This window comes from Phycodurus eques, chromosome 2 (assembly GCF_024500275.1).
Source record: "Phycodurus eques isolate BA_2022a chromosome 2, UOR_Pequ_1.1, whole genome shotgun sequence".
Lineage (NCBI taxonomy): Eukaryota > Metazoa > Chordata > Actinopteri > Syngnathiformes > Syngnathidae > Phycodurus > Phycodurus eques.
This window is the reverse complement of record NC_084526.1, coordinates 28,588,765-28,615,692: the sequence shown is the minus strand read 5'-3', so window position 1 is coordinate 28,615,692 and position 26,928 is coordinate 28,588,765. Positions and strand designations below refer to the sequence as shown.

At 41.2% G+C, this 26,928-nt stretch overlaps 1 protein-coding gene across 2 annotated transcripts in view; it reads right to left on the bottom strand.

Moving 5' to 3' along the window:
* Window positions 1-863: 863 nt before the first annotated feature.
* pcdh17 (protocadherin 17) overlaps window positions 864-26,928 on the bottom strand; it is a 67,445-nt gene continuing 41,380 nt past the window's right edge. For both annotated transcript variants that reach the window (XM_061670203.1, XM_061670204.1), the window contains exon 5: window positions 864-5,271. In XM_061670203.1, coding sequence (XP_061526187.1) covers window positions 4,580-5,271 — 692 coding nt within the window. In that variant the 3' untranslated portion in view covers window positions 864-4,579. The remainder of the gene's footprint in view (window positions 5,272-26,928) is intronic.

Sequence of the window (26,928 nt, the reverse complement as noted above, 5' to 3'; positions counted from 1 at the left end):
AGAGAACCATCAACAACATCCATACAGGCCCACACCATGGTAGTTTTAGTTATCGAATCAGTGTTTCTACTCCAATTCCTATTGTGTGAGCCTCTTTCTATCCCGCTCTCTCTCTCAAACACACACACACACCACAGCCGTATACATTCTGAAACACTGTCACCAATGAAAGACTCCCGATCCTCTAAGTTTAATAGATCTCTCCATTTCCCATTTCAATAGAACAACATTTGTTCACTTTAGCACCAATATGCTGTATATTCGCCATCATTAAAAAGCAAAGATTGCCTTCTGGTAGTGTTACTATGAATGTTCATATGAGATTGTGCCTTTAAAGCGTACTTTTCTGCTATCCATTATTTGATTCCCGACCTGCTTATGCAGAAAGAAACAACCTTGGTTCATATAATTTCTTATAAAACCTATGTTTGGGAAGATGCAGATATACAGTGTATACTGCACATTTGGCATATAAATTAACTGAATTAATTCTGGACAGTATCATTGCCAAAATGAAGCTGACACTGCAAAACAACTTAGTTATCAACTAGGGAAAGTTGAAACATTGCTTCAAAACAAGAGAACATTAACTATCCATTCTCTGCACCACTTATCCTGTTCAGGGTCACGGGAATCTGGAGCCTTTATCATCGGACTTCGGGTGACTACACACCGGACTGGTCGGTAGTCAATCATAGGGCACAATATAGAGACAGTCAACCATTCAGACTCACATTCACACCATCACTAAGTGGGAACTGAACCCATGCTCCCTGCACCAAGTCTGGATAATGTACCACTGCACCATCAGTGACGACAAGAGAACATTATTATTATTAATTTGTTTTTATTTGAACTTTTTTTTCACAATGAACAAAGCCTTTAGACAATAGCGGTTGAAATAATCCATGTGGATTTCTCTGGTCTTGACCAGTTGCCTGTTGTAGCGTGAAGCAATATTCTGTGCAGTGCAGTTTTGGGGGAAGGGGGAAGATGACACTGACAAACACTGGATGCTTGTTGTGACTGAAAAAGCAGCCTGTTATGGGTGTGTTTGTACCTGCAACGGTGTGAGTGTAAATATGGCAGTGAGCCACATTCAACAAGGCCTTGTCCAAAAAACTTGGTAAAACCAGACAGTGTGCTAAAATAGCCCATTTCACATTTGAGAAAAATACACTGCCAGCTGTGAATGATAGCATAATGTGAGAGACCTCGCATCACGCTCCATCTCCTATTATGTGCTGACCTCAGCATCAGGCCTTGCACTATTAGACAGCAAATAGCCCAGGAGAGGAGCCATGGCTTTAAAGAGTTCCTTCCATACACAAGAACCAGCTCCTTTCTGGCCTAGGTTTGCACATGAACAGACAGTTCATGGCGCCAGGGAAACACCATTAGAGGGGACAGCACTCAGCTGTGCCTATTAAAAAATGATTAAATCGTGCAATATTTCCCAAACACGACTTGCAGGAAAATCAGGTTTATGTAGCATTAAAATTAAATATCACACATTTAACAGCAAAAAAATAGACGTTTTGTTAAACTTGACATGGAATGAAATAAAGCAGATGAATATGGCGAAAACAATGCTTGATCCTGAATGAAGATGGGGCACAATGCGCTAAAAAGAAGAAATAACACAAAGACAAGTTCACAAGCAGTGTCACAGTTTTCTAGGTAGTGCTTTGTCCTAATTTTCACCCTTGAGTTTACCTTTAAGGGCCTTTGCATGTCAATGGAAGGCAGTGTGTTGCTGAAGTGGTGGCTTCTTTGTGCAGGGGTATTTTGAACAGCACATTTGAACTGTTTCTACTGTGTGTATGATGCAAGTGTCAGGCTCACTTGATTAATCAAGAGAGGAAAATAAACCTCCCATTTTAAGTAACCATAAATACTCTCCCTTAAGCCAAATCCTCCAAGCCTACTCGAAAGCAGCTACTGCCATCTCTGAGGCAAACAGCAAAGTAAATCAGAAATCAATACTTTACAGACCAAAAAGAGTTTCAAATGCAATTGATAATTTCCTACTCATTGCCAAGAAAACAAACACAGGAACAGAAGGACAACATATGCAAACAAAAAGAGAAATACTTCATGTGAGGAAGGCAGAGTGACACAAGGACGTTCAAAACCAGCAACGTCATTAAAACGTGACATGAAAAGAAATGTACTCTGATGTGGCTTGTCATGCAAGATGGAATATATTATTCTTGCTGTCAAGACTCACATTACACATTTCCCAGTACAACACATCAGGAGCTAAATGAATATACAGTAAGTCACTGTTCCCTCTCAGGGGTGCATCATACATGGATTTGTGGTTAAAACATATGCCTACTGTTGGGTTGATTTTACCGTCAAAGAACATTAGAAAAAGCACCTCTCATTGTTATTTCACAGAGTGGCCAAAATTTGCCAAGATTTGAAAAAAATAAATGTATGTGTCTATATTTTAAGAAAGCCTCAATGTGAATATACTATGATGTACCTAAATAGCTAAGACATCGAGTTCTGAGCAGATCATTTCAGATGTCCAGTTTCTAGGAGAATTCTAGCATGTGTTGAGAAGGAGTACATACATTACTAACAGGGACTGCTGAAGGGGGACCTCCTTTGGTCCTTTATAGAAAATGCACATTCTGGTAGACCAGGGTCTCATAAGCAGTCATAAGATCCACATATAATGAAAGCTCTCCGCAGAGACAGTAAGGCAGTTTGATGAGCACTAAGAAAATCACTATTTTCCATATGGCAGGTTTCTTTTTTTTTTTTTTGGGAATTGAAAGTAAAAAACATATTGAACACAAAAATTTGCATACTAGCTCTTGTTAAAGTAAATAGCTGCCCTGTAAAAAATCGGCTCCTTAAAAATACCAATAGTTATTTTGTGGTCTTTGCTTTTTTTGTGTTATTGTTGTTGGTGAGTTTTGTGTTGTGTTGTAAATCTGCTAGCTGGCTCATTAAGCTTTCAAAGGTTATTGTGGTAAATACAGCTGAATCTCAGGGAAAACATCTCAAAAGCACTGAAGCCAGTCGGCAAAGATGCAGAAAAGGGAGGAAAACAAAACACCAACAAATTCCCAAACTAAAGCAAACTCACAGAGTTCGACAGCTACTAAGGCAACCTTTGCCAAATACAATATAAGCCCATGTATTTTGCAACACAACTATATATTAATTTCATAAAATACACAATATAGCTTTTGTCCACATAACAATTTGGCTCAAATGCACATAAATTGTAATAAAATGAATAAAAATATGTCTTTTTTTGATGTCGACACATCTAAATTGAATACATTTTCACATATAATGATAGTATGTATAGTGATAATGTGAAGGGACATTTCCTTTATTATTTTTTTGAATATTTGTCATCAAAACAGAGGCAGTCTCCTTTGTAGTTCTGAGTTCTTACCCCACTCTTGGCCTTAACTCAAGGACACTTTTTGCTGAGATTCCTCATTTCTTTCTTTTTTTTTATATATATAAAAATGTATAAATATTTTGTTATTAGGACATTATACATGGAATCTTACATATAGGTATCTATATAATCATATAGATTTTTTTTTACAGTTGAGGAAAAATGTCCCTTTTTATACAACTTGTGATTGCCTGAAGGCATTGCCACACACATGGAAATTCACTGTACACAAAGGACTGAAAACTGATGATGTACATGTATACGACAATTACACAAGTGGCCAGTGTGTGTGTGTGTGTGTGTGTGCATCAGTGTCTGTAGTGTAGGGAGTCAGTGCTTGTGAGCGTGTCGGCGTATAGAAGTGGTGCGTGCGACGACACTGGTCAGCATCATGAATGTTTGAATAGAAGCGTGAGACAGACAAAGCTTACACGCGGCTACAAATGGTAGCTGAAAAACATGGTTACACTGAAATTCTCGTTCAGCGGCGCATTAGTCCCCTCTAATCCTAACCAGTCCAAAAAGATCACAATCTTTCCATCAAAGCCCTGATTTCCAATCCCTTCGGGTTTACACACATAATCCATCACGTTAAACACCTACATTAAAGTCACCAAACATAAGGTTGTTTTGTGTATTTTGGCCAGTTACTGTCCCAATATCAGAATCCATGTCTGTCATCACGTAGATTGCTATGTCTGACATTATAAAGTCCTTTCCTTTTCCATTGTCTATGGCCGTCCCATAAAAGAAATTCACCTACAAACACATATGTAGGATTTCACGAGAGACTTTGAAAAACAAACTCATGAGCTGGTGGGCACTTCGATAATATCTTGCAAGATGCCAGAGGCTCAATCCTCTGCTATCTTCTTGAAAATCAGAAACACAAGGAACATAGAATTTCAGCAGGTTTCAGATGTCCCAGTATAGATATTTTTTTCTTGGTAAGGAGTTTGTCATTTGAACTGCTTTCAAATGACTCATAATAAATGTTCTCATAGTCAGTTCAGGGTTGGTATTTTTGCATACCATGAGAAAAACATGAGAAATTTAAACGTTTGTATTACTTTTGGTGACAGTTTTGGCATGAGAGTCTTTCTTATTCCACACTCAATGTTCTTTCTTCCTTTTAATTTGTCTGTTGTATCACTTCCTCAGTGTGCCAGTGGCCTCATTTCCTCTGCAGTCCTGCAAAAGCTTGTCAATGTCTCTGACCACCTGGTCAGCATCCATTCCATCACGACTCACATCAGGCTCCACCTGCTCCAGCACACACTCCATTTCTCCTCTGTTTTCTTGACTGATTCTGGTGCGGGCCTCGGCAAGCACTTTGGCCACTGGGTCTGAAGGAGGCAACGGTGGGTAGACCCCTTGCTCCCTGTTTTGTTTGGTGGGCGACAGGTACTGGCCATCAGGAGGGCCGTAGTAGCCGGAGCAGGTGGCAAGAGGAGGTTTGCCTTCAGCCCCGTCAGCCGGACTTTTAACTGAGGAACATGTGGTGGAACACCCCTTGACTGGACTCCCTGATGCCGAAGGAACCTCTTGGAGCAATGGGCTGAGGGCCCGTTTTGCCTTTAAGTAGGGCTTAACGTTTGCTATGAGGATGGTGTGATCACGGCGCTCCTTGCCAAATGTGCAGAATGTTTTTTTGCCATTGGGGTTGACAGTCTCGAAGGTCTCCGTCTCAGGCACGCTTTCCATCCCTACTGGCACAAACATGTTATTGCGGTAATCAACACCCTCTGCCTGGTTTCCTCCACCAGAGAACTGTGGCATCCAGCAGCGGTCAGAATGACCCAGTACTCGGCACTCCTCAGTACAATTCAAACACTCCTCATCTGCAAAGAAAAGGTGGAGAAGAATTAACGTATGGTAAGGTAAACCGCAACATTAAGAGTGTGTTCTTATTAAACTAATGTGAACACAAACGGATGGAGGCAAAATTTGCTAAGTCAAAAAGTTCCAGCAAAGGATGTCACCACACACACGTTTCCAACACACTTGGAAGGGGGCACTAGCTACCATTTTCCAAAGCTCTGATCAAGGAGATGGCAGTTTACACAGGCGTGATGGGGATGGAGTGAGAGAAAAACAACAACTGTTGAGGTTTGGCAAAGGCATCGTACCGTTATCATAAATTCATGTCAGTGGGCTTTGAAGCCCTCCCTTGACAGAAACCCGGTGCCAAATGGCTCGCATTTTTCCCAATTTGGTGATGTGTGTGTGTGTGTGTGTGTGTACGAGTGTATATTATTTTCTTTTATCTCTATCAGAAGGATGCACACTTTGGCTGATTATGGGAGTGCTCATGCCTGTGTCAAATGAATCCAATAATAAAATAACATTTTAAAAAAGAAACAGAAAAGGAACAGTTAGTTTCTCCTGCTTGGCATAAAGTGAAAAATAGAAGAAGAAAAAACAGATGGTGTCCCACAAATGTTTTTGAGATGGGATAGAAAGATAGAAGGATGTAAATACTGTAAGTGAATGAATTCCTTGCGTGGTTGTGTAAAAATCAAATTGTATCTTTTTGTAATTGCTCCTTCACGTCTTGTACCAAGATGGACTAAATGTCTTAACAGGTTTTTTTTTCTGCTATCCTATAAGGCATTCATCAGTTTCACTATTAGTATACACAACGGAGCCCTGTCATTAATGTAGGTCTGTATTATTACTGATAAACAAATTAACGTTTTAAAACTACAGAACATTTATATTACCACGGGCCCCAGTTTAACGAACTAAGTAAATCTGATGCGTTGGGCAGTGTAACTGTCTGCCGTGGGGGGTTAGACGGGTGCTGTTAATTTCGTAGACCAGCGCAGCCCGACAGATCCGAGAGTGGGTGGGCTGCGCCAATGTGGGAGTGTTTGCAGCCGACTTAATTCGCCGCCAATGAAAAGCGGCTCTTGTCATTCCCTTTTAATATGGCGCAATGACTCTCGCAAGATCTCACCTGGAGACATCTCTGTACGGAAGACGATGATGCATAATCGCAGCCATCCGTGTGTGAGTGGAGCATTGCCACTGCTCTTGGTCGGTGTGGCAACAGACAATGTGAACAGGTACCCTTATTAAATACAGAATGAGCTGGTGATAAACTCTAACTTAAATATGTCCGCTGAACTCGGTATGTCTGCCAGTGCCCAGATCACATTCGCAAAATCGAGTTCTAGTTTTCACCGGCAGTTAGATGTGGTCTAAGCTAAGTTGAGACCGACTTTCTGCCACCAAATTGTCACTCAGCCGGGTGCATCGCCAAGAACAAACCCTCATTGCACCAGAATACCCAGATTTGCGCAGACCGGTATGAGGCTCATACAGGAACATACCTATGAAGGTGTGCAATTTGCTGCTGATCCACATGAGGATGTTTTGTGTGTCTGAGTCTAACTGCATTTTATTTTGTATATAAGGTAATTATTACAACGCAATACTTGCTTGTGTTAAAAAATACATTCATCCATCCATCCATTTTCTGAGCCGCTCACTAGGGTCGTGGGCGTGCTGGAGCCTATCCCAGCTATCATCGGGCAGGAGGCGGGGTACACCCTGAACTGGTTGCCAGCCAATCGCAGGGCACATACAAACAAACAACCATTCACACTCACATTCACACCTACGGGCAATTTAAAGTTGTCAATTAACCTACCATGCATGTTTTTGGGATGTGGGAGGAAACCGGAGTGCCCGGAGAAAACCCACGCAGGCACGGGGAGAACATGCAAACTCCACACAGGCGGGGCCGGGGATTGAATCCCTGTCCTCAGAACTGTGAGGTCGAAGCTCTAACCAGTCGTCTACCGTGCCGCCTTAAAAAATACAACAACAAAAAAATATTCCATGTTTGAATTACTGATAATTATGTTCTCAACGGTATAATTAGGACCCAACAATACCGGAACACGACAAAGAAGATTTATGGTCCAAAAAACAGCGTCTTAAAACAGTCTACGCCATGACACATTGGTTCCTGTTAAAATTAGTATTGCGGATCTTTGTGAAAAGCCTGTTTGGGTCCCTCATGCGTGGTATCACTTAATAGCATTTCCTTAATGATTCTGTAACAAATGGAATATTGTGGACTTATATCAATCACGTTTTGCAATATATAGACATTTACAGTACCAAAACATAAACATGGGACTAATGCAATTTTTTTTATTGGCGTGATGCCGAGTGAATGTGAGCGCACATGGTAGGCTTATCTTTGCTGTGTAGTGGGTCAGCAGCCTACAGTCCTGAGAGACTTGCCTCCTAAGCTGTAGAGGCGATCTTAACAATTTGCAAATGATTGAAGAAGCCAAACAGCCCAAGCAAAGGGAGCCTGACATTTCCCATGTTGAAGCAGTCATCTGAGGAAGAAACAAGGTGGGCTGAAAAGTAAAGGTCAGGGTAGTTTGAGATGGCTACAGCCAAATGGTATGAGGTGAGTGCATGCATCTGCAAATACTCAAAATGCTTCCCACATTTATGGGTGTACCTGTGTTTATTAGCACCGTAACGCAACAAGAAAACAATTATAAACATGTTCCATGTTGAATAAAAAAAAGGTTTTCTGACAAACCTGTCAGTAATACAACACTCTTCTAATATTCCTACCACAAAATACAGTTATCATCAATCCATCAGCAACCCACAAAATAAAAAGCAGACCAGAAGTTTAAACACACTGCAACTAAGTCACTAGAAGACCTCGCATGTACTTTATTCTTGCCACACATTGGCCTATACGGAGCCGACGTGTGTTAGATGGTGACTTTCCATTCACCAAATCCATATTAAATCATAAATAATCCATGCAGGGGCTTGTAATGGTGCGTACTGCGTAGCTATTATCTAAAAAGCTAATTAGGCATTTTGAGCGATCGCTAGCTAATTGAATAGCAAATAGTTTCTGCCCAGTGGATCTGATACAATGTGAAATGTCTCCGTGAAGTATCTTATGAAAACAGGGTGTGTTCATACTTTTTATTGATTTATTTAAAGAGTATGGGTCAGAAAATGCCCTGCAAAAACTAAAAATCTTACAAGAAAATTATATTTCTAGTCAAAACTAATTAAAATTAATTACATAAAAAAAAAAAAAATTCCCAGTAGCATATAGTATATATATATATATATATATATATATATATACATATATATATATATATATATATATATTAAAATAAATTACTCCCCTGGCAAATCTTTCGTCTTCTTATTTCAAGTAAAAAATAGCTTGAAACAAGTTAAAATAGTCTAAAAACAAGGTGATGAGTCTTTTTTTTTTTTTTTTTTAAGATTTTGAGTTTTTGCAGTGTGTGTATTCATTTTCAGTTTAAAAAAACCAAAAAAACACTGGCAGTATCAGGTCGCTCATAGCCTTGACTACATGTGCTAAATCTAGTTAAATCCTAGTTTACGACAGGACACCTTATGAAACACAGTTTGCAAATGTCTTCTTTTCAATAGCTGGACACATGCTATTTTTTTTCAAAGAATTCAGCCAGGTGCAGGTGAGAGACTAAAAAAACAAACAAAAAAACATTATTGCATGATAATAAGTTTGTCTTCGTTTAATTTTTGTGTAGTTGTTATACTGTATATACTTGTACTATATTTCAACAGTGTTGTCTGTTACTCAAACTCAGACCAGTCGGCCACCATGCCGCTATTATTATTATTATTGTTGTTATTATTCATCCATTTTCCGTACCGCTTATCACTAGGGTTGCGGGCATGGTGGCGCGTATCACAGCTGACTCTGGACGAGAGGCGGGGTACACCCTGAACTGGTCGCCATCCAATCGCAGTGCACATATAAACTAACATCCATCCACACCTTGGGGCAATTTAGAGTCTTCAATTAACCTACCGTGCATGTTTTGGGGATGTGGGAGGAAACCAGAGTGCCCGTAGAAAACCCACACGGGCTCGGGGAGATCATGCAAACTCCACACAGGCGAGGCTATCCCTATTTTGGGTAGTCCACCAAATGGTCTTTTTCAAGGTCTAAAAAGTTTGATCAAATTTCAGAAGGGTACTTTCCAAAATTAGGTCATTGGCTCAGCCTAACCAAAGTACTCAACCTAGACTCGCCCCTGTACAGTAGTATCTCATAGCCCCAACACAACTGGTTTGTGACGTTGGTCAAATTTGGTTTTGGTTACCTTTAGACAGAAGTATTAATTAGTATTGATCTGAACACGCCTATACTTTTAATGACGATTGAAGAAGGGTATCACAGCTATCTTTTTTTAATGGTAAACTGTCACACAAGTATACAATTAAATGGACCACTAATGTAAGAAAAACATCTCTTGTTCCCAAATGTCAAGCATGTGATGATTAACCAGTTGCTGGCTAGCTAGTGAGCGCAGGAAGCTAACATAGACATGTAGACCTTCACTCATAGCACAAACAGAAAAACATCAAAGCATTTTCTATCAAATTTTTCCTCATTAGGGTTGCGGGTGTTTTTGGGTTTTTTCCCCTTTGGACTGTGGGAGGAAGCCAGACTACCAGCAAAAACCCAAGTAAGCATATGGACAACATGCCAACAAACTCCACAAAGGAAGTTTCAAGGCGAGATACAATCTGAAAACCTCTTGACCACAAGGCAGACGTACTAACCACTTTCACACCGCTATGATAAGTCTGAATGAATTCTTCAATACTACTTACAAATAGATTAAAAAGAATGTGCTGAGTACAATTAAAATGAGAGCAAATCAGGAAGTGCTTCCCTATTCCAGTTACGTATAGTCATATATACAATACTGAATCAGGCAGTTATCTCCTGCCATGACGCAGCTTCTTCCAAACATTATGTTTTGTATGTTTTGCAAAACTTGGGAATCAGAGAGAGAAACAAGGAGACAGAAGCAAGATGATCTTTTTTTTTGTCTTCACTAGAGCTAGAGTTCATCGTGGACTTCAGCTCAGCGTTCAACACCATCATCCCTGAACTCCTTTCAACCAAGCTTCTCCAGCTCAGCGTCTCACCTGCCATCTGCCAGTGGATTTACAGCTTTCTGACGGGCAGGACGCAGCAGGTCAGGCTGGGGGAGGCCACCTCATCCACACGCAGCATCAGCACTGGGGCGCCCCAAGGTTGTGTCCTCTCTCCGCTGCTCTTCTCTCTCTACACGAACGACTGCACCTCAGCGAACCCGACTGTCAAGCTCCTGAAGTTTGCAGATGACACCACTGTCATCGGCCTCATCAAGGACGGTAACGAGTCTGCATATCGACAGGAAGCGGAGCGGCTGGAGCTGTGGTGCGGGCGACACAACCTGGAGCTGAACACGCTCAAGACGGTAGAGATGATCGTGGACTTCAGGAGGCATCCTTCGCCACAGCTGCCCCTCACGTTGTCCAGCTGCCTTGTGTCAACTGCCGAGACCTTCAAGTTCCTGGGAATTACAATCTCTCAGGACCTGAAGTGGGCGAACAACATCAACTCCGTCCTCAAAAAGGCCCAGCAGAGGATGTACTTCCTGCGGCTTCTGAGAAAGCACGGCGTGCCACCGGAGCTGCTGAGACAGTTCTACACAGCGGTCATCGAATCGGTCCTGTGTTCTTCCATCACAGTCTGGTTTGGTGCTGCTACAAAAAAGGACAAACTCCGACTGCAACGGACAATCAAAACTGCTGAAAGGATTGTCGGTACCCCCCTACCCACCATTGAGGACTTGCACGCTGCCAGAACTAAGACAAGGGCGTGCAAAATCCTCTCGGACCGTCTGCACCCCGGTCACCAGCTCTTCCAGCTCCTTCCCTCAGGTAGGCGCTACCGATCAACGCAAACTACAACTAGTAGACATTCCAACAGTTTCTTCCCTCTTGCGATCAACTTCTTAAACACCTAACCTATAATTCCATTACAACAAGCTGGCAATTTTTTGACTTGAGTTCGTTGTCACATTTCTGTGGGGCCAATTATGTATTACTCGTGCACTCACTGTAGTTGTCTCGCCATGCTGCACTATTTGCATATACTGGCCACTCATGCCAGAGTAGCATCTGCTCCATTTGCACACTGATTGAGGAGTATCTGTAACATTTGCACAACCAACATTGTCCCAGATGATCGTACTACTCGTCACTTTAAACCGCATACACTCCTTGAAGTCTCAGCGCCCTTTGCACAATGGTCATTGCACCGGACTATTGCAATATTAGTCGTTCGAACTGCTCTAAGTGCTAGAGGACTCTGCATCTTTTTGCACAATTCTTTTTTGTCAATGTCTTTATGTCCCCAAAGTGTTCTGTAAATTGACTGTTTGTTGTACTAGAGCGGCTCCAACTACCGGAGACAAATTCCTTGTGTGTTTTGGACATACTTGGCAAATAAAGATGATTCTGATTCTGATTCTGATTCTGATATGATAGTATGATCAAAAGAACAGAATATATTCATTTTATAAGTGCAAAGCAATATTTTTCTCACAATGACCATGTAGTTTTCTGAAATTCTCTTTGTTGGCTTACCTTTTCAATTTAAAATGAAATAGTTTCATTCTTTCTGTAGTGTGTGTGTGTGTGTGTGTGTGTGTGTAGTCCTTCAGACCAAGACCACGGGGAGCTGTTTTGTGAATCTCAATTATTATCCATTTTTAACCCATTTTTATCTCACAACCTATTCCCACATTAAATTGTATGATGTTGATATTAGGAATAATAATTAAAAAAATCTAAATGGGTCAGAAAAGAAATGCACATAGAAACAAACAACCATTCGCACTCACATTCACACCTACCGGCAATTTAGGGGCTTCAATCAACCTACCATGCATGTTTTTGGGATGTGGGAGGAAACTGGAGTGCCCAGAGAAAACCCACCCAGGCAAATGAAGCTCAGTATAGTGCAGGTAGCCTGTGCACATCAACCAGTGAATGTATCAAACTGTTTGTGTATCCGTGTGTGTCATAAAGCAACGTGTGATTTCCCTCACCACACTTTTTGCCACCATGGTCCTTCCTCTCCAAACCTCTTCGTGTTATTACCCATCCCTGTGATTAATGTACCTCCGTCACACACAGTGCTTCTTGTGTGGTGAGGGTGGAAGGAAACTGTTTATAGTGTGTTACAACAAGGTGAGCATGGGACAAAATCATGGTCTTCTCCCAAGTATTGAGTAGGAAATTGTATGAAAGGTTAAACATGCAAAATTACTGTTTTCTATCACCATGAGTATTGTCATGCCTGTGCGAGCGCAGTGCAATGTGTGTGCAATCCCCAGTGAAGCAATTAAAAAAAAGACACTGCAACTAAGTCACTAGAAGACCTCGCATGTACTTTATTCTTGCCACACATTGGCCTATACGGAGCCGACGTGTGTTAGATGGTGACTTGCCATTCACCAAATCCATATTAAATCATAAATAATCCATGCAGGGGCTTGTAATGGTGCGTACTGCATAGCTATTATCTAAAAAGCTAATTAGGCATTTTGAGCGATCGCTAGCTAATTGAATAGCAAATAGTTTTTGCCCAGTGGATCTGATACCATATGAAATGTCTCCATGAAGTATCTTATGAAAACATACGGTGTGTTCATACTTTTTATTGATTTATTTAAAAAGTATGGGTCAGAAAATGCCCTGCAAAAACTAAAAATCTTACAAGAAAATATTATTCTTATCATATAATATTACTCTTATCATAATATCACGAAAACAGACTCAACAAGAGCACCCTAACCCTAATAATCAAATAGTCAAAAAAATCTGTTTGCCTGTCTGACATACAAGTGCTGTAATCTTAATCCCAAAGCAGAGAGTTATAGTAAAGCGTCATATGAAATATTGCCCCCCCCCCCACCCAACCCTAACCCCGACCACCCAACTCCCACCCCTCCCTCACAATCCAGGGCGGACAGGAGGAACGGCAGCTGACAAATTGTTGAGAGCATCTGTGACAGACCACATATGCACCTGCTCACCTGAGGGAGCCCACTGAGCGCGCGCGTGTGTGTGTGTGTGTGTGTATTATTGTCTTTTTAATCTCCTTGCCAACTGCTGTTTAGCCCATCTGATGCATGCAGGCCCCTCTTCTTGTGCTCCCAACAATCAGATAACTAAATATTTGAACTGCACAGATGAAAAAGTCTAAACAGAATGGTCACTAGATAACGGGTCTCAGTTCACCAGTTGATGAAATAAGGATGATTGTAATTTGTAGGCCTATTGCAAACTATATTTTAGAGAGCAGTTAGCATAACATTGATTAGATCATGGTCCCTAACACATCATTTCACTGCATAGACTAAAAGTCCAAATTCTTCGCAAAGCTTTAAGAAGTCCATTTGTACAGCATATACTGTTGATTTTTTTTTACTAAATGACTGAATATATCCTATTATGCAAAAAGGAATACAGCTGACACAAACCCATGCAATGACTGTGTATGAAGCTATTGCAAAGTTTAGTTTTGCTAAATGGAGGTGAAAGTTATTATATTACTACAGTACTATGAAAGTACTACCACTTTGATAGTGCTGTTATTTTTCACTACAGAAGTGTAAATAAGGTTGGTGCTCTTTTTTTGTTTGAGGTCATACAAATATATATATGCAAAGCTGCGGTTTCGGTGTTTTCAACAGGGACCTGTCTTTTTTTAGTTAAGTCAGGACCTATTACAAATAAATACATCATTTAAATATTCATATTAAGAAATTCAGACTTTACTCTTTCGAAGTGCAAAGTAAAAATGTACACAAGTACATTAGTAAGTAAAAAAAGTAAAAATGTACACAATATTTGTGTAATGAAATACTGTATGAGAACCTGCTTGTTAACAACATACAATTGCTCATTCCAAAGTCCTAGAGAATGTGGTGAAGTATTGGGAGAATAGGCCTGTGGGCGGCTTCGCCAAGAATTAAGAAGAAAGGGATAATTTTTTCCGGTGTAATAGCTTTTATCTCAGTGGGAGGCAAGAGAATGGTGATGCATAGCAGGGAATGCTTGGCAGCAACAGTAGGGGAGCCTGGTGGTTGGTGATACTGAAACGCAACCAAGGACATATATCGCAGGATCAAACATGTCCTCTCATCAGGCATTCCTGCACAAACCACAGGGCCCTCCATCAGCTAATGCCTGGCTAAATTGTTCAAAGAACACCCTGAAGAGAGAGCATTTATGCAGAGTAGAGCGAGGGAAACAAACTCAAGAGGAGCAGGACAGGGAGCGGGAGCTCATGTTCAAACAAAAACAAACACACAAAGCCTAGTCAATGATGAGCAAGCAGCGCTGTCTGCTGTGGGTGGCGGGAAAGGTCTGTTGGTTGTGCAGATGGGGGTGGGGAGGTGCTGCGGGTGGGTTTATTGCGATACAACAGCCCATTCCGTTTTGCACCAACCACGATTGACAGTATTAATAGCACAATGCGGTCCTTGAAAATCAAATACTGTTTCCTTGTTGCCAACAAAATTGTTGTGGGAGGTATGTGTGCGTCTGAATACAGTATATTGTATGCATCTGAATTAAGAGGAAATGAATGTGAAATGTGTCTCCGTTTCAGTGCTCTGGTTCAAGAAAGGCATAGGGAATGATTTCATTATTATTACGTCAAAATATGTCATTAAAACATGAATGAATCACTACTGTACATCATGACGATTGCCTATTGTCAATTATGAAGGGTGTGAAATGGATGAAAAAAAGTGGGGAACATGTCAGTTTGTTTTCTTATCAGTTGACAATCCAAGGTGGAAGAACAGAAATGTTCACACACTGGTTTGATAACCATGGGAAATTGTCCAAGGCTGAACAAGGCTGGGAACAGGAAAAATAAGTCTTTATCAGAAAATTACATCAGTGATGTGTGATAACACACCCACAATTCCCACTGATTTTTTTGTACGACATGCACATGAGGAGTAAATTGTTGGTCAAGAAGGAAAATCTCTACTTGGTCCCAGAAGTAACCTGGAACTAACAGAGGTAATATTAAAAAAATAAAAAAACACGGACTATTACAAATGAGTCCAAAATTAAATTGAGGCATTGCTTTTTTGGTGGTCCAACAGAATTACTAACAACACACAATTAAAACTGGACAAAAATGATAGTATTCTTGACTTAATATTCACTGCACAGCCTTTTGTGGCAATTTCCGCAATCAGACAGTTGCTGAAGTAGTAGTAGTTACTTTTAATGAGACTTGTTCACCTGAAGACAGGAATTTTGGCAGACTTCTCGAGAGCAGTTGCTCCAGTTGTCTCAGGTTTCTACGGATGTTCAGTAGGATTTAGATCAGGACCAGAGTTGGGGAGCTACATTTGCTCTGTTACATTATTTAAGAGACTATTTCAATAAATTGTACTTTTCAGAGTAGTTTTAATGCAACACATACTTTTTACTTTTGAGTATTTTTGTTAAAAAGAAAAGTTTTTTTTATTCCATTACATTGAGCTAGATTTTGCTGGTTACTTTTATTTTTTTTTACCTATCATGGCTTGTTCAATCTATTTATTTTGGATTGTCAGAGAGACTTCAGCCTCAGACATTGTCACATGAGTATTTCACCAATCTAACATAACCACTAGAGATGTTTGACTCCATTTCACTAATTTAACGGTGCCAGGCAGACGCATGACCGCACACAAAGTTTTTAAGTTAGGTGTTTTGGGTCACGTTGGAAACGCATGACCTGCGACTCAAACCAAGTTTTCTGATACTTTGCAGCACATTTCACTTCAAAATCCCCTGCTAGTCTTGAGATTTCATTGCACCTTGCACAAATTCAAGATACTCTTTAATAAAGCAGCCCCAGAATATAAGTGAGTTTCACAGTAGATAACAGTGTTTGTTTCTTTGGATGCTTTAGTTTTACATTGATAAAAATAGAGTCGATGTGCCTTGCCGAAAAGATCCAGTTTTGAATCATCTGACCAAAGCACAGAAGTTTTGTGTCTTGTCATTACCCATTTTGGCAAATTCCAGTCTCACAACAATTTTTGTCCGCATGTGTCGTAGTAGCATCCAGATGCTTCACAAACATGAACATAAGAACACAACAAATGAAATTTGTTCAAAGCAACATGAACGATTCATGCACACAGAGGATCTTATAGTGTTCACAATTCACAGTGGATAGATTAATTTTGACCTTATCTCAGGAGCCAAGTTAAGGAAAAGTTGCAGGGTCAAGCAAGGCTGTTACCTCATCCAGTTCAGTAGAAGGTTTTACGTCACAAGATGGAAAAAGACAGTTATTATTCGCATTTCCTCAGGCCGTAGCTCACTTTTCAACTCTTTTTTCTCTCACTTCTTCAGTGTTTTAATGATGCAGCAATTTCAGTAGAGCGGCCACAGGCAAGCTATTAGCTGGAGATGTCTGAGAGGACCAAAGGTTTCTCCTGGCGCAATGTTGCTGCTATCAAACATTATCAAACTATAGTTGGTTTAACTTTGATGTTGAATGCAAATAAGTCAGTTATCTCAAAGTGCACTAATCCGTAAAGCCAAACATCTGGCAAGAAAACACATTTGGTTAAACGACGCCTCTAAAAGTCGCACAAAAACATCAATGTGTTGTAAAGCAGTCTTTCTTCTTTTTATGTTTCATAACACCTAACCTTTAAAGTGTTACAGTCTTTCTGTTGTTGGGATATTAATCGGATATGGCTTTGTCATTTAAATTGTGACTGAGTGAAATGCTTAAATGGTTTAATAGTAGCAGTGGTTGACATTGACGGTTGATTTTACATTGTCTGCTGTTTTGAGCTTTCATGCCTGCATGTTTCTAAGAAGGTCCCCCTTGTAGGTTATTGGCCTGGATATGTGTAAATATTGAATATAAGAAGACAGCAAAACATTGTAAAAAAGCAGCAGGTTAATTGTAACCTGTGACTTTTACCTGAGGAAAGAAATGAGGGTGGGACTAAGGATGACAACAAGAGGACAAAAAAAGGGATTTATTAAAATATGAGGCGAGAAGCGTGGTGAATCAGTAGCTAATCCGTCGCTTCCTCTAAGCCTGTGTAATTAGGACATGGGGGATTGCACTGTGACAGGGGATGCTTCTGGACCGCCTTGCTTTTTTCCCCCATTTTTTGTGTATTTATCCCTTTAGCCTGAGTTTATGGCAGATTGTAATCTTAATATAGGAAGTGTGCACATGCCTTGTGTTTATTGTGTGCAGCTCAGCGTGTTCACTCATGAGTAACATAAACAGCACAGCTTGCCTGCATCATGATTTATTTCTCAGTACTACTGTTTACAGATGTAAATGGGAGAGCACTTTCTTTTGCTGCTTCCGCTGCGTGACACCCTCATAGTGAAAATGGGTATATTTAGCAAAATCAAATATGCTGTCAGTCATATCACAACCCTTTACACCACCTAAAAACAAACTATTTCAGTCTATGACAAAAGATACTTGAGGAAGAGAGAGCTAGGCATGGACCAAGCATGAAACAGGAAACTATACTGCACATCTGTCTGTTTTACAATCTCCGCATGGGGCTTTATTCAGCCAATCCAGACAAAATGAAGCTCTACCAGACGAAATGCAATCCTGTCACACTGAGTGTATTAAATCATTTTCTTTTATACTTGTTCCCTGTCTGCCTCTCTGTTTGTCGCTCTCTTTTGAACAAGAGGATTTGAACAACTCGGGGTGCCATGGCTTTGTGCAAGTAATCATACCCATGTGTACTGCTTTAGATTAGGAGTGCTTCATATTCTCAGTCTCAGAATCACCACTGTAATGTAACACCACATACATGCAGTACATTATATAGTGGGGAAGTATCAATATTGCTTCGTATAATACATGACCTTCAGCAGGGATTGAACATATACGACATACTGTACGTACTGTATGGAGCATAAAGTTTCTGTGTTATGGTGTACTTTTTTAGAACCGTCAAGTGAATGGAGAACAATGAAGAACATACACATATCATGTTTGTGACCAATATTCAAGCCTAACATGAGATAAGAAAAGGCCAAAGCAGAAAAATAAATATATAATAATTTAACCACACAACAAATCATATTTTTACTACAAGGACACACATTTCTTATATGTACTTGGTTTGAATGAATTGTGCTAGAATAACTTAAAAATAAAAAATAATGCTTCTATCGCTGCATATTTAAGGACACACATGTTTTTACACCAGACAGATAAATCCAATAAATCAGTTTTACTGTGTGTGCTTATTAATGCATGTCATATAGTTTTACTTCCCAGTCACTATGTCAAGCCTGTAAAAGGTTTAATAAGGCTAAGGTACAACATTCAATCAACATTCCTCATACAAGGCTAGAACAAAACAAGAAAACATGTTATGTAGTTGCAAGAACATTTGGGCAACCAATGTTTACACTGTTAATCTTTCAATTTTCAGAAGGTCATTTTACTTCCTGAGACATGTCGCTTTAATTATTTGTAAGAGCGGATTTTGTTGTACCTTCAACATATTCTACCGCTTGTGTGATATCTTGAGAATTAATGTACAGCAGTGAATACTGAATACTGTGCGACTAAACATTTTAGATTGCACACAATGCAAAAAAATTACCTGCCATACAGAAAAGACACACACACACACACAGCACACATCCTCATGAGACGACCAGTAATAAGAAAACAGTACACTAGTAAGTTGGCATTTGATCACTTGTGCCAATGAACAGGAATGTGGGTCCCTTAAGGATATTGACTGAATTACAAAAGAGGTTAAGTGAAAAGGTGGCGAGAGGAACATTGAGTCGATGGTGTTGGCTTTTTCAACCCTGGGGCCTAACACATTTAGAGAGCTAACTGACACACTTTGGATGTATTAGCCACAGTGAGCTCTGCCAACCTGTCTTTATCTGATCCTCCTCCTCCTCCGCCTATCGCCATCTGTCTGTCACTGCACTATCCACTCTCTAAAAGACTAAGGAACATGCCTAGTGTTTTAGCAACATTGCTTTAGCATTGATGTTCCTCTGTGCCACAGCCAAATTGGTGTTTGCAGTCTAGACACTGGTTGCAATGAGTCTCTGAATGGATAAACATAAAACACTCACAGTAAGACTCACTCGTCTGCTTAGAAGTGTGATTAGATTAAAAGAAAGGCACAGGAATGCAATAATGGTCTATTAGTCTACCCACAAGGGGAGATAATCATTTCAAACAGAAATGTATTTTCCATCTCACTATCTAATTTATACTTTCTTTGCCACCTTGCTTTACTCTGGAGATGGGTGGCTTTAAAAGAGGTAGGGTTCAAATCCTGGCTGCTGTAATAGAAATAGCAATACACGAAATATATAGTAATAAACTCAGATCTAGCCTGTGAAAAGAAGCCCCAAATAAAGAATGAATGCAAGGAATTTGACTGTGTGTAATTTGAGAGGTAAGGTGAGAAAAACAGCTGACTTCTTTTCATGCTGCCCAGTTCTATGTGGTGGTTTAAGATTAGGGTCAAAGCTTACAAGGTTTACATAAAATAAGAATGGGATTAAAAGAGATCAGTGATGTAAAATTACAGATGGCCAGTGGTGAGAGCACACCTGGATTTAGAATCACAACATGGCAGCTGCATGTGCTGCTGGGCAGTCATAGTGTTGTGGATAGGAAAAATTAAACAATCTATTCCTGACAAGAAAAAGGGTAGTGAATATTCTGGAAACTGCATCCAATATTCCAGAGAGGCATTCAACACACATCAAAGGCTGCCTATGCAGTAAATCTGTTAGATTTGGGATTAATGGACTCCAGAGAGGCCCGGAAAACACACACACACACACACACACACACACACACACACACGCGTGCGCAAGCACGTAGACACACCACTATTACAATTCTGAAAAGTTTCACAATCAAGGCCTGCAAAGTAGCACAAAGAGTAAATGTCGTCATGTAACTTGGTATGATACTGAACATACTACGTCATAAGGCTACATAAGAGCATATTCCAAATAAGGCAACTGCTAAAACTGAAAAAGGGTTGTTCAAAAGCAGCACGGCTTCTTCACCTATCCATAGGGTTGTGGGGTGGCTGGAGCCTCTCTCTCCGGCACGGCCTTTTTCCAGCTAATGACACACCCAACTCACTTGCATACATATGAAGCTATCCTCCAAGCTCAATTAAAACAACAGTAGTAGATCCTGAGGCTGGCCCCCCCCCCGGGCTGGATGACTGCTTGGTGTTGGGGCTGACCTCTCTTGGCCCGTGGCTCCTCCTTGGGCCCCCCCCACCCTTATCGTTCCCTTGTCGGGTGCCCCCACCCGCCCTCCTTTCCAACAAACAAGGGACACTCTCCTGTCCTCGGGCTGGCGGGGACTGGCTGCATCGCGGGCCCTGCGGGTTGGGGGGCGTCTGGCTCTCCTGGGGGTGGAGGGGTGGGGGGTGGCGAGGCGTGTGGGTCAGGTTTGGCTGGGGGAGTGGCATTGGGTCCCTGCGGCCCCCACTGGGTGGCCAGTTGTCGGGGCGCCTCGGTGGGGCTGGCGGACCGAGGTCCCTCAGTGTGGGACGTGCCCCGTCCGCCGGGCTGCTCTCGGGCGGACCCCTGGGCCTGATCCCGCCCCTGGATTGATTGGGTGGGGTTCTCAGCCCCCACGGTGCGGCCACAGAAATTACAGGACACGTCTGTCAGTCTTTGTGCATGTAAAACGGTGTTTTTTGTCAATGTCCTTATGTCTCAAAAGTGTTCTCTGTCAATTGACTGTCTGTTGTCGTACGGGAGCGGCTCCAAATACTGGAGACAAATTCCTTGTGTGTTTTTTGGACATACTTGGCAAATAAAGATGATTCTGATTCTGATTCTGATTCAATTCACTGAGATGTATCCGCAGGCACACACCCCTAGGACTCTTTCACTTGGTGTGGGTTCACGCACTTACTGCGACAAATAACTCATTAATATGCAAACCGCTTGTGTATCCCCTCACTTATACTCTCGTCCTGTAGATTTTTATAATTTACATAATTATTCTCCCCACACTTCAGTTGTAGAGCCGAGTTCACGACCCTTGTCCTGCATGCTTCTTCTCCTGTCCTTGTCCTGTTCTATTTTGTACTGTCCTTCCCTCACAGGGTGTAGCGCTACAGCCCCATGCAACACTCATATTTAATGTTTTATTGTTGTAGATAATGTCATGATTTACTTCTCTCATCCGCTACAATTAGTGCTTTGTCTTTTGTCTTTGTTTCTCTCTCCCTTCTAGAAACGTTGTTCTGTTCGACTGATCAAGTCTGATTCTCAATAAACCTCAATTATAATACTAAGAAACCACAGCGGAAGCTTAAAAACTCCACTGTGACAGTAAAACTGTTCCGGCATAAAAGGGATACAGATTTTCCATTCTGCTTGACCTAACAGCCGAACAGGACAAAAAAAAGGTAGTAGGACCAAATTCTATTTCTTCACCCATCGCTCATCCATATACAGAAGTCCCTCGTTTATCCTGGGGGGTCAAGTTTGAAAAGCCCCTGCGATAGCGCTGCAAAGTAATGATCATATATTTATTTTATTACTGTATTTATATATATATTTAAGCTTTATGATACCCCTAGGGGTGTCCGGATCCGATATTTGATATCGGCTAGCGGTCCGATGTCAGGACAAAAACAGTATTGGATTAAATTGGAATGGAGCTAAAACATCTGATATAAGCAATCGGATACAAGCAGTCCATTTCAGGCGCCGCTCCAGCACTTCTATCTAGCAGTGCCTGGATCCAGCATGCAGAGCCCATGTGATCACAAAAGCATGACTGCAGCTATATTGGCTCACAACAGGTAAAGATATTTTGACCAAAATTCTACAGCTATGACGCCAATTGTCAATATCCACAGCAAAATAACACTTGCTGGAATTATGATAATTCAGTAACTACCTTACGATGACAAAGCTTACTTTACCGTAGGCATGCAGTTCTGTAAGTCACTTTTGCTTTGCAGTAGACACTTTGAATTTTATATTCTTTTTTAAAGATTTCTTTTTTGGACTCTTTTCTTCTGGCTTGTGCTAATTGCTACAAGAGTCGGCAGTAACGGTTGGTGTGGAAAAATCAATTAAAAATCCCGCAGTATTTTTAAACATCTGCAATATAAAATTTGACGTCTCTCTGCGATACAGTGAGACCATGAAATATACAGTAAACCATGATATGATGAGGGCAACAGTACCTAGAACATCCTAAATTATCACTTTACAAATGGCAAGAAAAATGTCAACATTTGCTCTGAAATGCAAAGGGTTCTTCCTAATCATATTCCATACCCCTCTCAAAACGTTTTTGAAATCTCCCAAATAGTTTTGGCGATAAAAACACAACCTCTCTGATGGAGGTGAACACAAATGTTCCACATGCAAAATTCAGCCAATGTGAAAATGCACAGTGATTCTATTGCATTTAATCTCGACACAGACAGACAGCCTAATCCAAGTGGTGAGGAGCCTTTCTACCCCAATGGCCACCCATACACCACCCCACATACCCTGCACCAAATCATTGGTGTGGAGAAATGCAAACCACTGGGCAGAAAACACCTGTAGAGTGCATCCTGGTGTGTTTGCAATTGGTCATGGAACAATGCGGGAGTTTCTTGAATCACTTGTTATGTTGATGAAACAGCTGGCCACCAACATCAGAAAGAGAACAAGGTGTGACTAGACCTTGGAGAACAGCAGGGGTCTTACAACTAGAGATTGAGTATCTTAAATTCACCGTCATTTCAGAAACCAGAGATATGCAAAGGTCAGAAAGAATGCACATAGACATTTCATTGGGTATACATTGAATTATATTAAGTGTGTACAGTCGTACCAGATAAATGAATAGCAGTGTTCAGCCTCGGATTTTTCTAAATCGATTGATATGTGTGTATTCATTCACATTTTGGCACCAGTTGTCATAGTTTTGCAGTGCAAAGTGAGTAGGAAGACACTGGTAATAATTAATTACCTGTTGCTTGTTATATCCTGAATTCTGATGTGGTTCCCTGATACAACAACCACAAGAGTGCAAATGTTCTCCATCAATTTGTATACTCGTGCACTATCCATCCATCCATTTTCTGAGCCGCTTCTCCTCACTAGGGTCGCGGGCGTGCTGGAGCCTATCCCAGCTATCATCGGGTAGGAGGCGGGGTACACCCTGAACTGGTTGCCAGCCAATCGCAGGGCACATACAAAAAAACAACCATTCACACTCACATCTACGGGCAATTTAAAGTCTCCAATTCATGCATGTTTTTGGGATGTGGGATGTGGGAGGAAACCGGAGTGCCCGGAGAAAACCCACGCAGACACGGGGAGAACATTCAAACTCCACACAGGCGGGGCCGGGGATTGAACCCCGGTCCTCAGAACTGTGAGGTAGACGCTCTAACCAGTCGTCCACCGTGCCGCTACTTGTGCACTAGCTCACTGTAATGTGTTTTTGCTTCTTCACGAACTTGCAGGAACAAAAGGTATCGCTTCCACAGGCATTTGTGACCCCTTTAGCAGCAGCGCCCAAACCCTATCTCATCCTCTTGATCATCCTGAGCAGCATTATCACAATCCAGGGAACTAGATTATCCCACAGCTGAAAACTTCATCCCAGTTGATCCCCTCTTGGAAGCTGATAAGAGGCAGGGGCACCATCACCCAGATTTCCTACTTGTTAATCAAGACAGATTTCGATCACCTTCGGGGCCAGATGGACAGCTGTTTTCAAAACATCACTGGAGACGATGCTATCGAGGATGCATACTGCAGCAACAACAACAACACTGTGTTTTGAAGAAACATTTTAATCTCAGGAGTGTTTTGAAAAGTAATATATATGAGTCAAAGTCCACAGCACATACTGATACAGTGCCTGATATGTAATAGCCTATGTCAAGCATGCACATTAGTGCTGCATTTGACTAATAAAGAAAATACATCATTTTATTTCTGCAATATTGCAGCAATATAGGTGATTAATATTTTGTATTAAATACACTTGATAATTGATAATACATACGTGAACATTTGTGAGGACTGTTCGTGTGTGTTTGTGTGTGTGTGTGTGTGTGTGTGTGAGTGTGTGTGTAAATCAAACAAAAAGCATATCCAAGAGCACTGTACATGAAGAACACTGGCACATAGTTGTGCAGCCAGCCTCCGAAATCTCCATAATAGATCTGAGTTGTGGTTTGTGGTTGGATGAGAGGTCATGCATTAATTGGCTGTTGGTAATTACAGCTGCATCTTCAACTAGCTAAAAGTCCTAGGGGTTTTGGCAACCTATCTTGCAACCATAGAGATTAGTCAAATGTACAAATAGAAAGAAAATACTCATTCATGAAGACAGAAACACCAATTAAAACTATTTGTAAATTTGAGTTGCTCCCATGTTGCCATGCAGCATGTTTGTACTTAATTTATTGATTGGGTTAAGACTAAATTTAGTTTGTTTTGAGCAGATTGATAATTATATGGCATCAACATCTTGGCCCTAGCCCTCTTTATTCGAATGTTCACACTTGACATTCCCTTCAACATTTGCCAGTAGGAATGAGGGTGTCGTTTTCTCTCTCAGGGGCTGCTACCCTGAGAAAGGAGGCAACACAGGGACAATATGAGTCACCCAATTAAAGTTGTGTTGGCCTTGCAATTCCTCTAGGGATTGCCTTGTGACAGTTTAATTAACCAAGTCCCTTATCTTAATTTAGCAGGATCAAAAAGTAACCAACTGAGGTTATCTGACAAAAACATTCCTTGTTCATATCTTTGCATCCTTCATAATACTACACACATTATTTCTCAGAATATAACCTTGATAAAAGGGGCTAATGTGTAGTACAGAGCTGCATACAGTTTGTCACTGATACTGTATGTAATAAAATTCAAATCACAGTTTTTGGACATTTATAATCCACACAGCTATTCGGCAACTGCTAAAATGCACTTTAAAAACAGCAATAGGGGGCAGCTAAATTATGTCTATTTATGCCACCTCAGTATGTGTAACTATGCCAGTAACGGTGTGTGAGCCTTAGACTGGTTAAAGGGTGCCTTAGCAGGCTGGGTGTCTATTGTTGGAAGGCTTTTCTTTTAAATTTGTACTGACAGCAGGGAGCCTTGCACCATGCTACTTAAACCATCTCCTCATGAAGCCTGCCTGGTGTCTATCCAACCACTGATCTATCCACTCATTGATCAACTGATTCCAGTTATACTGTGTTTCCTTGCTTTAGAATGTCTGTTTCTTTACTATCCAAATCACAGCAAGCTGTAGATAAAAGGACATTACTAGTTAGTTAGAAAAAGTCGAAATTCTTTGGACAGACTAGGGCCATTGCTCTCTCTGGTTCTTGATGCAGTTTAACAACGGGAAACAATGCCCTAGGATACGATCCATCCAGCCATTGTCTGAGCCGCTTATCCTCACAAGGGTCGCGTGAGTGCTGGAGCCTATCCCAGCTATCATTGGGTAGGAGGCGGGGTACACCCTGAACTGGTTGCCAGCCAATCGCAGGGCACATATAAACAAACAACCACGGTGCCCGATTGGTTAGCACATCTGCCTCACAGTTCTGGGCACCGGGGTTCAAATCTCGGCCTCCCCTGTGTGGAGTTTGCATATTCTCCCCCTGCGTGCGTGGGGTTTCTCCGGGTACTCCGGTTTCCTCCCACATCCTAAAAACATGCGTGGTAGGTTGATTGAGGACTCTAAATTGCCCATAGGTATGAATGTGAGTGCGAATGGTTGTTTGTCTCTATGTGCCCTGCGATTGGCTGGCGACCAGTTCAGGGTGTACTCCGCCTCTCGCCCCAAGATAGCTGGGATAGGCTCCAGCACACCTGCGACCCGAGTGAGGATAAGCGGTACAGAAAATGGCTGGATGGATTGGATGAGCGAGTGTATGTAGATGGAGCTCCCGCCTCCCCACCCAACAAGTGTGGTTGAGTGGACAACAATTATGGCCAACAGTAGCCGTTCATTGTCTCATTATATATATGCTACAATACTATAAATATACATACTGTAGACTATTTTATTGTATTCTGCCATGAAAAAAACAGTCTGACTTTGTTTTTGCCACGATAATCACAAATCTAACACTCCTGCTGCTCGATTTGTGATTGAATGAGCAAGTGTGTGTAAGTGGTATTTCTGCCTACACACAAAATAGACACACAGTGTGGTTGAGTGGACATTGAGTTTGGTGTTTTTTTGGGCGTTGTTACAGCATAACTGTTTTCTCAGTCAAAGAAATAAAATACAATAATCATAAATACAGTAGTAGAGACAGTATTTTGCCTTGAAAATAGTGACTGTTTTTGCACGTTACAATCCGTAAGAAGGTGAATTCCCGATGACTGAACTGCAAATATGTGAGGGTCCGCTGTATAGAGCCAAAAAGATTGCATGTAAAAGAGTGCGGTAAATATCTAGATTAATCCCAAAACTCACCACACACACAAACATGCACATGCACAAATGCCCGGCTGTCTTTGGACAGAGGACAGATGGCGACCGAGTGGCCCGGGTCCAGGAAGTGACGATGTTCTGTATCATT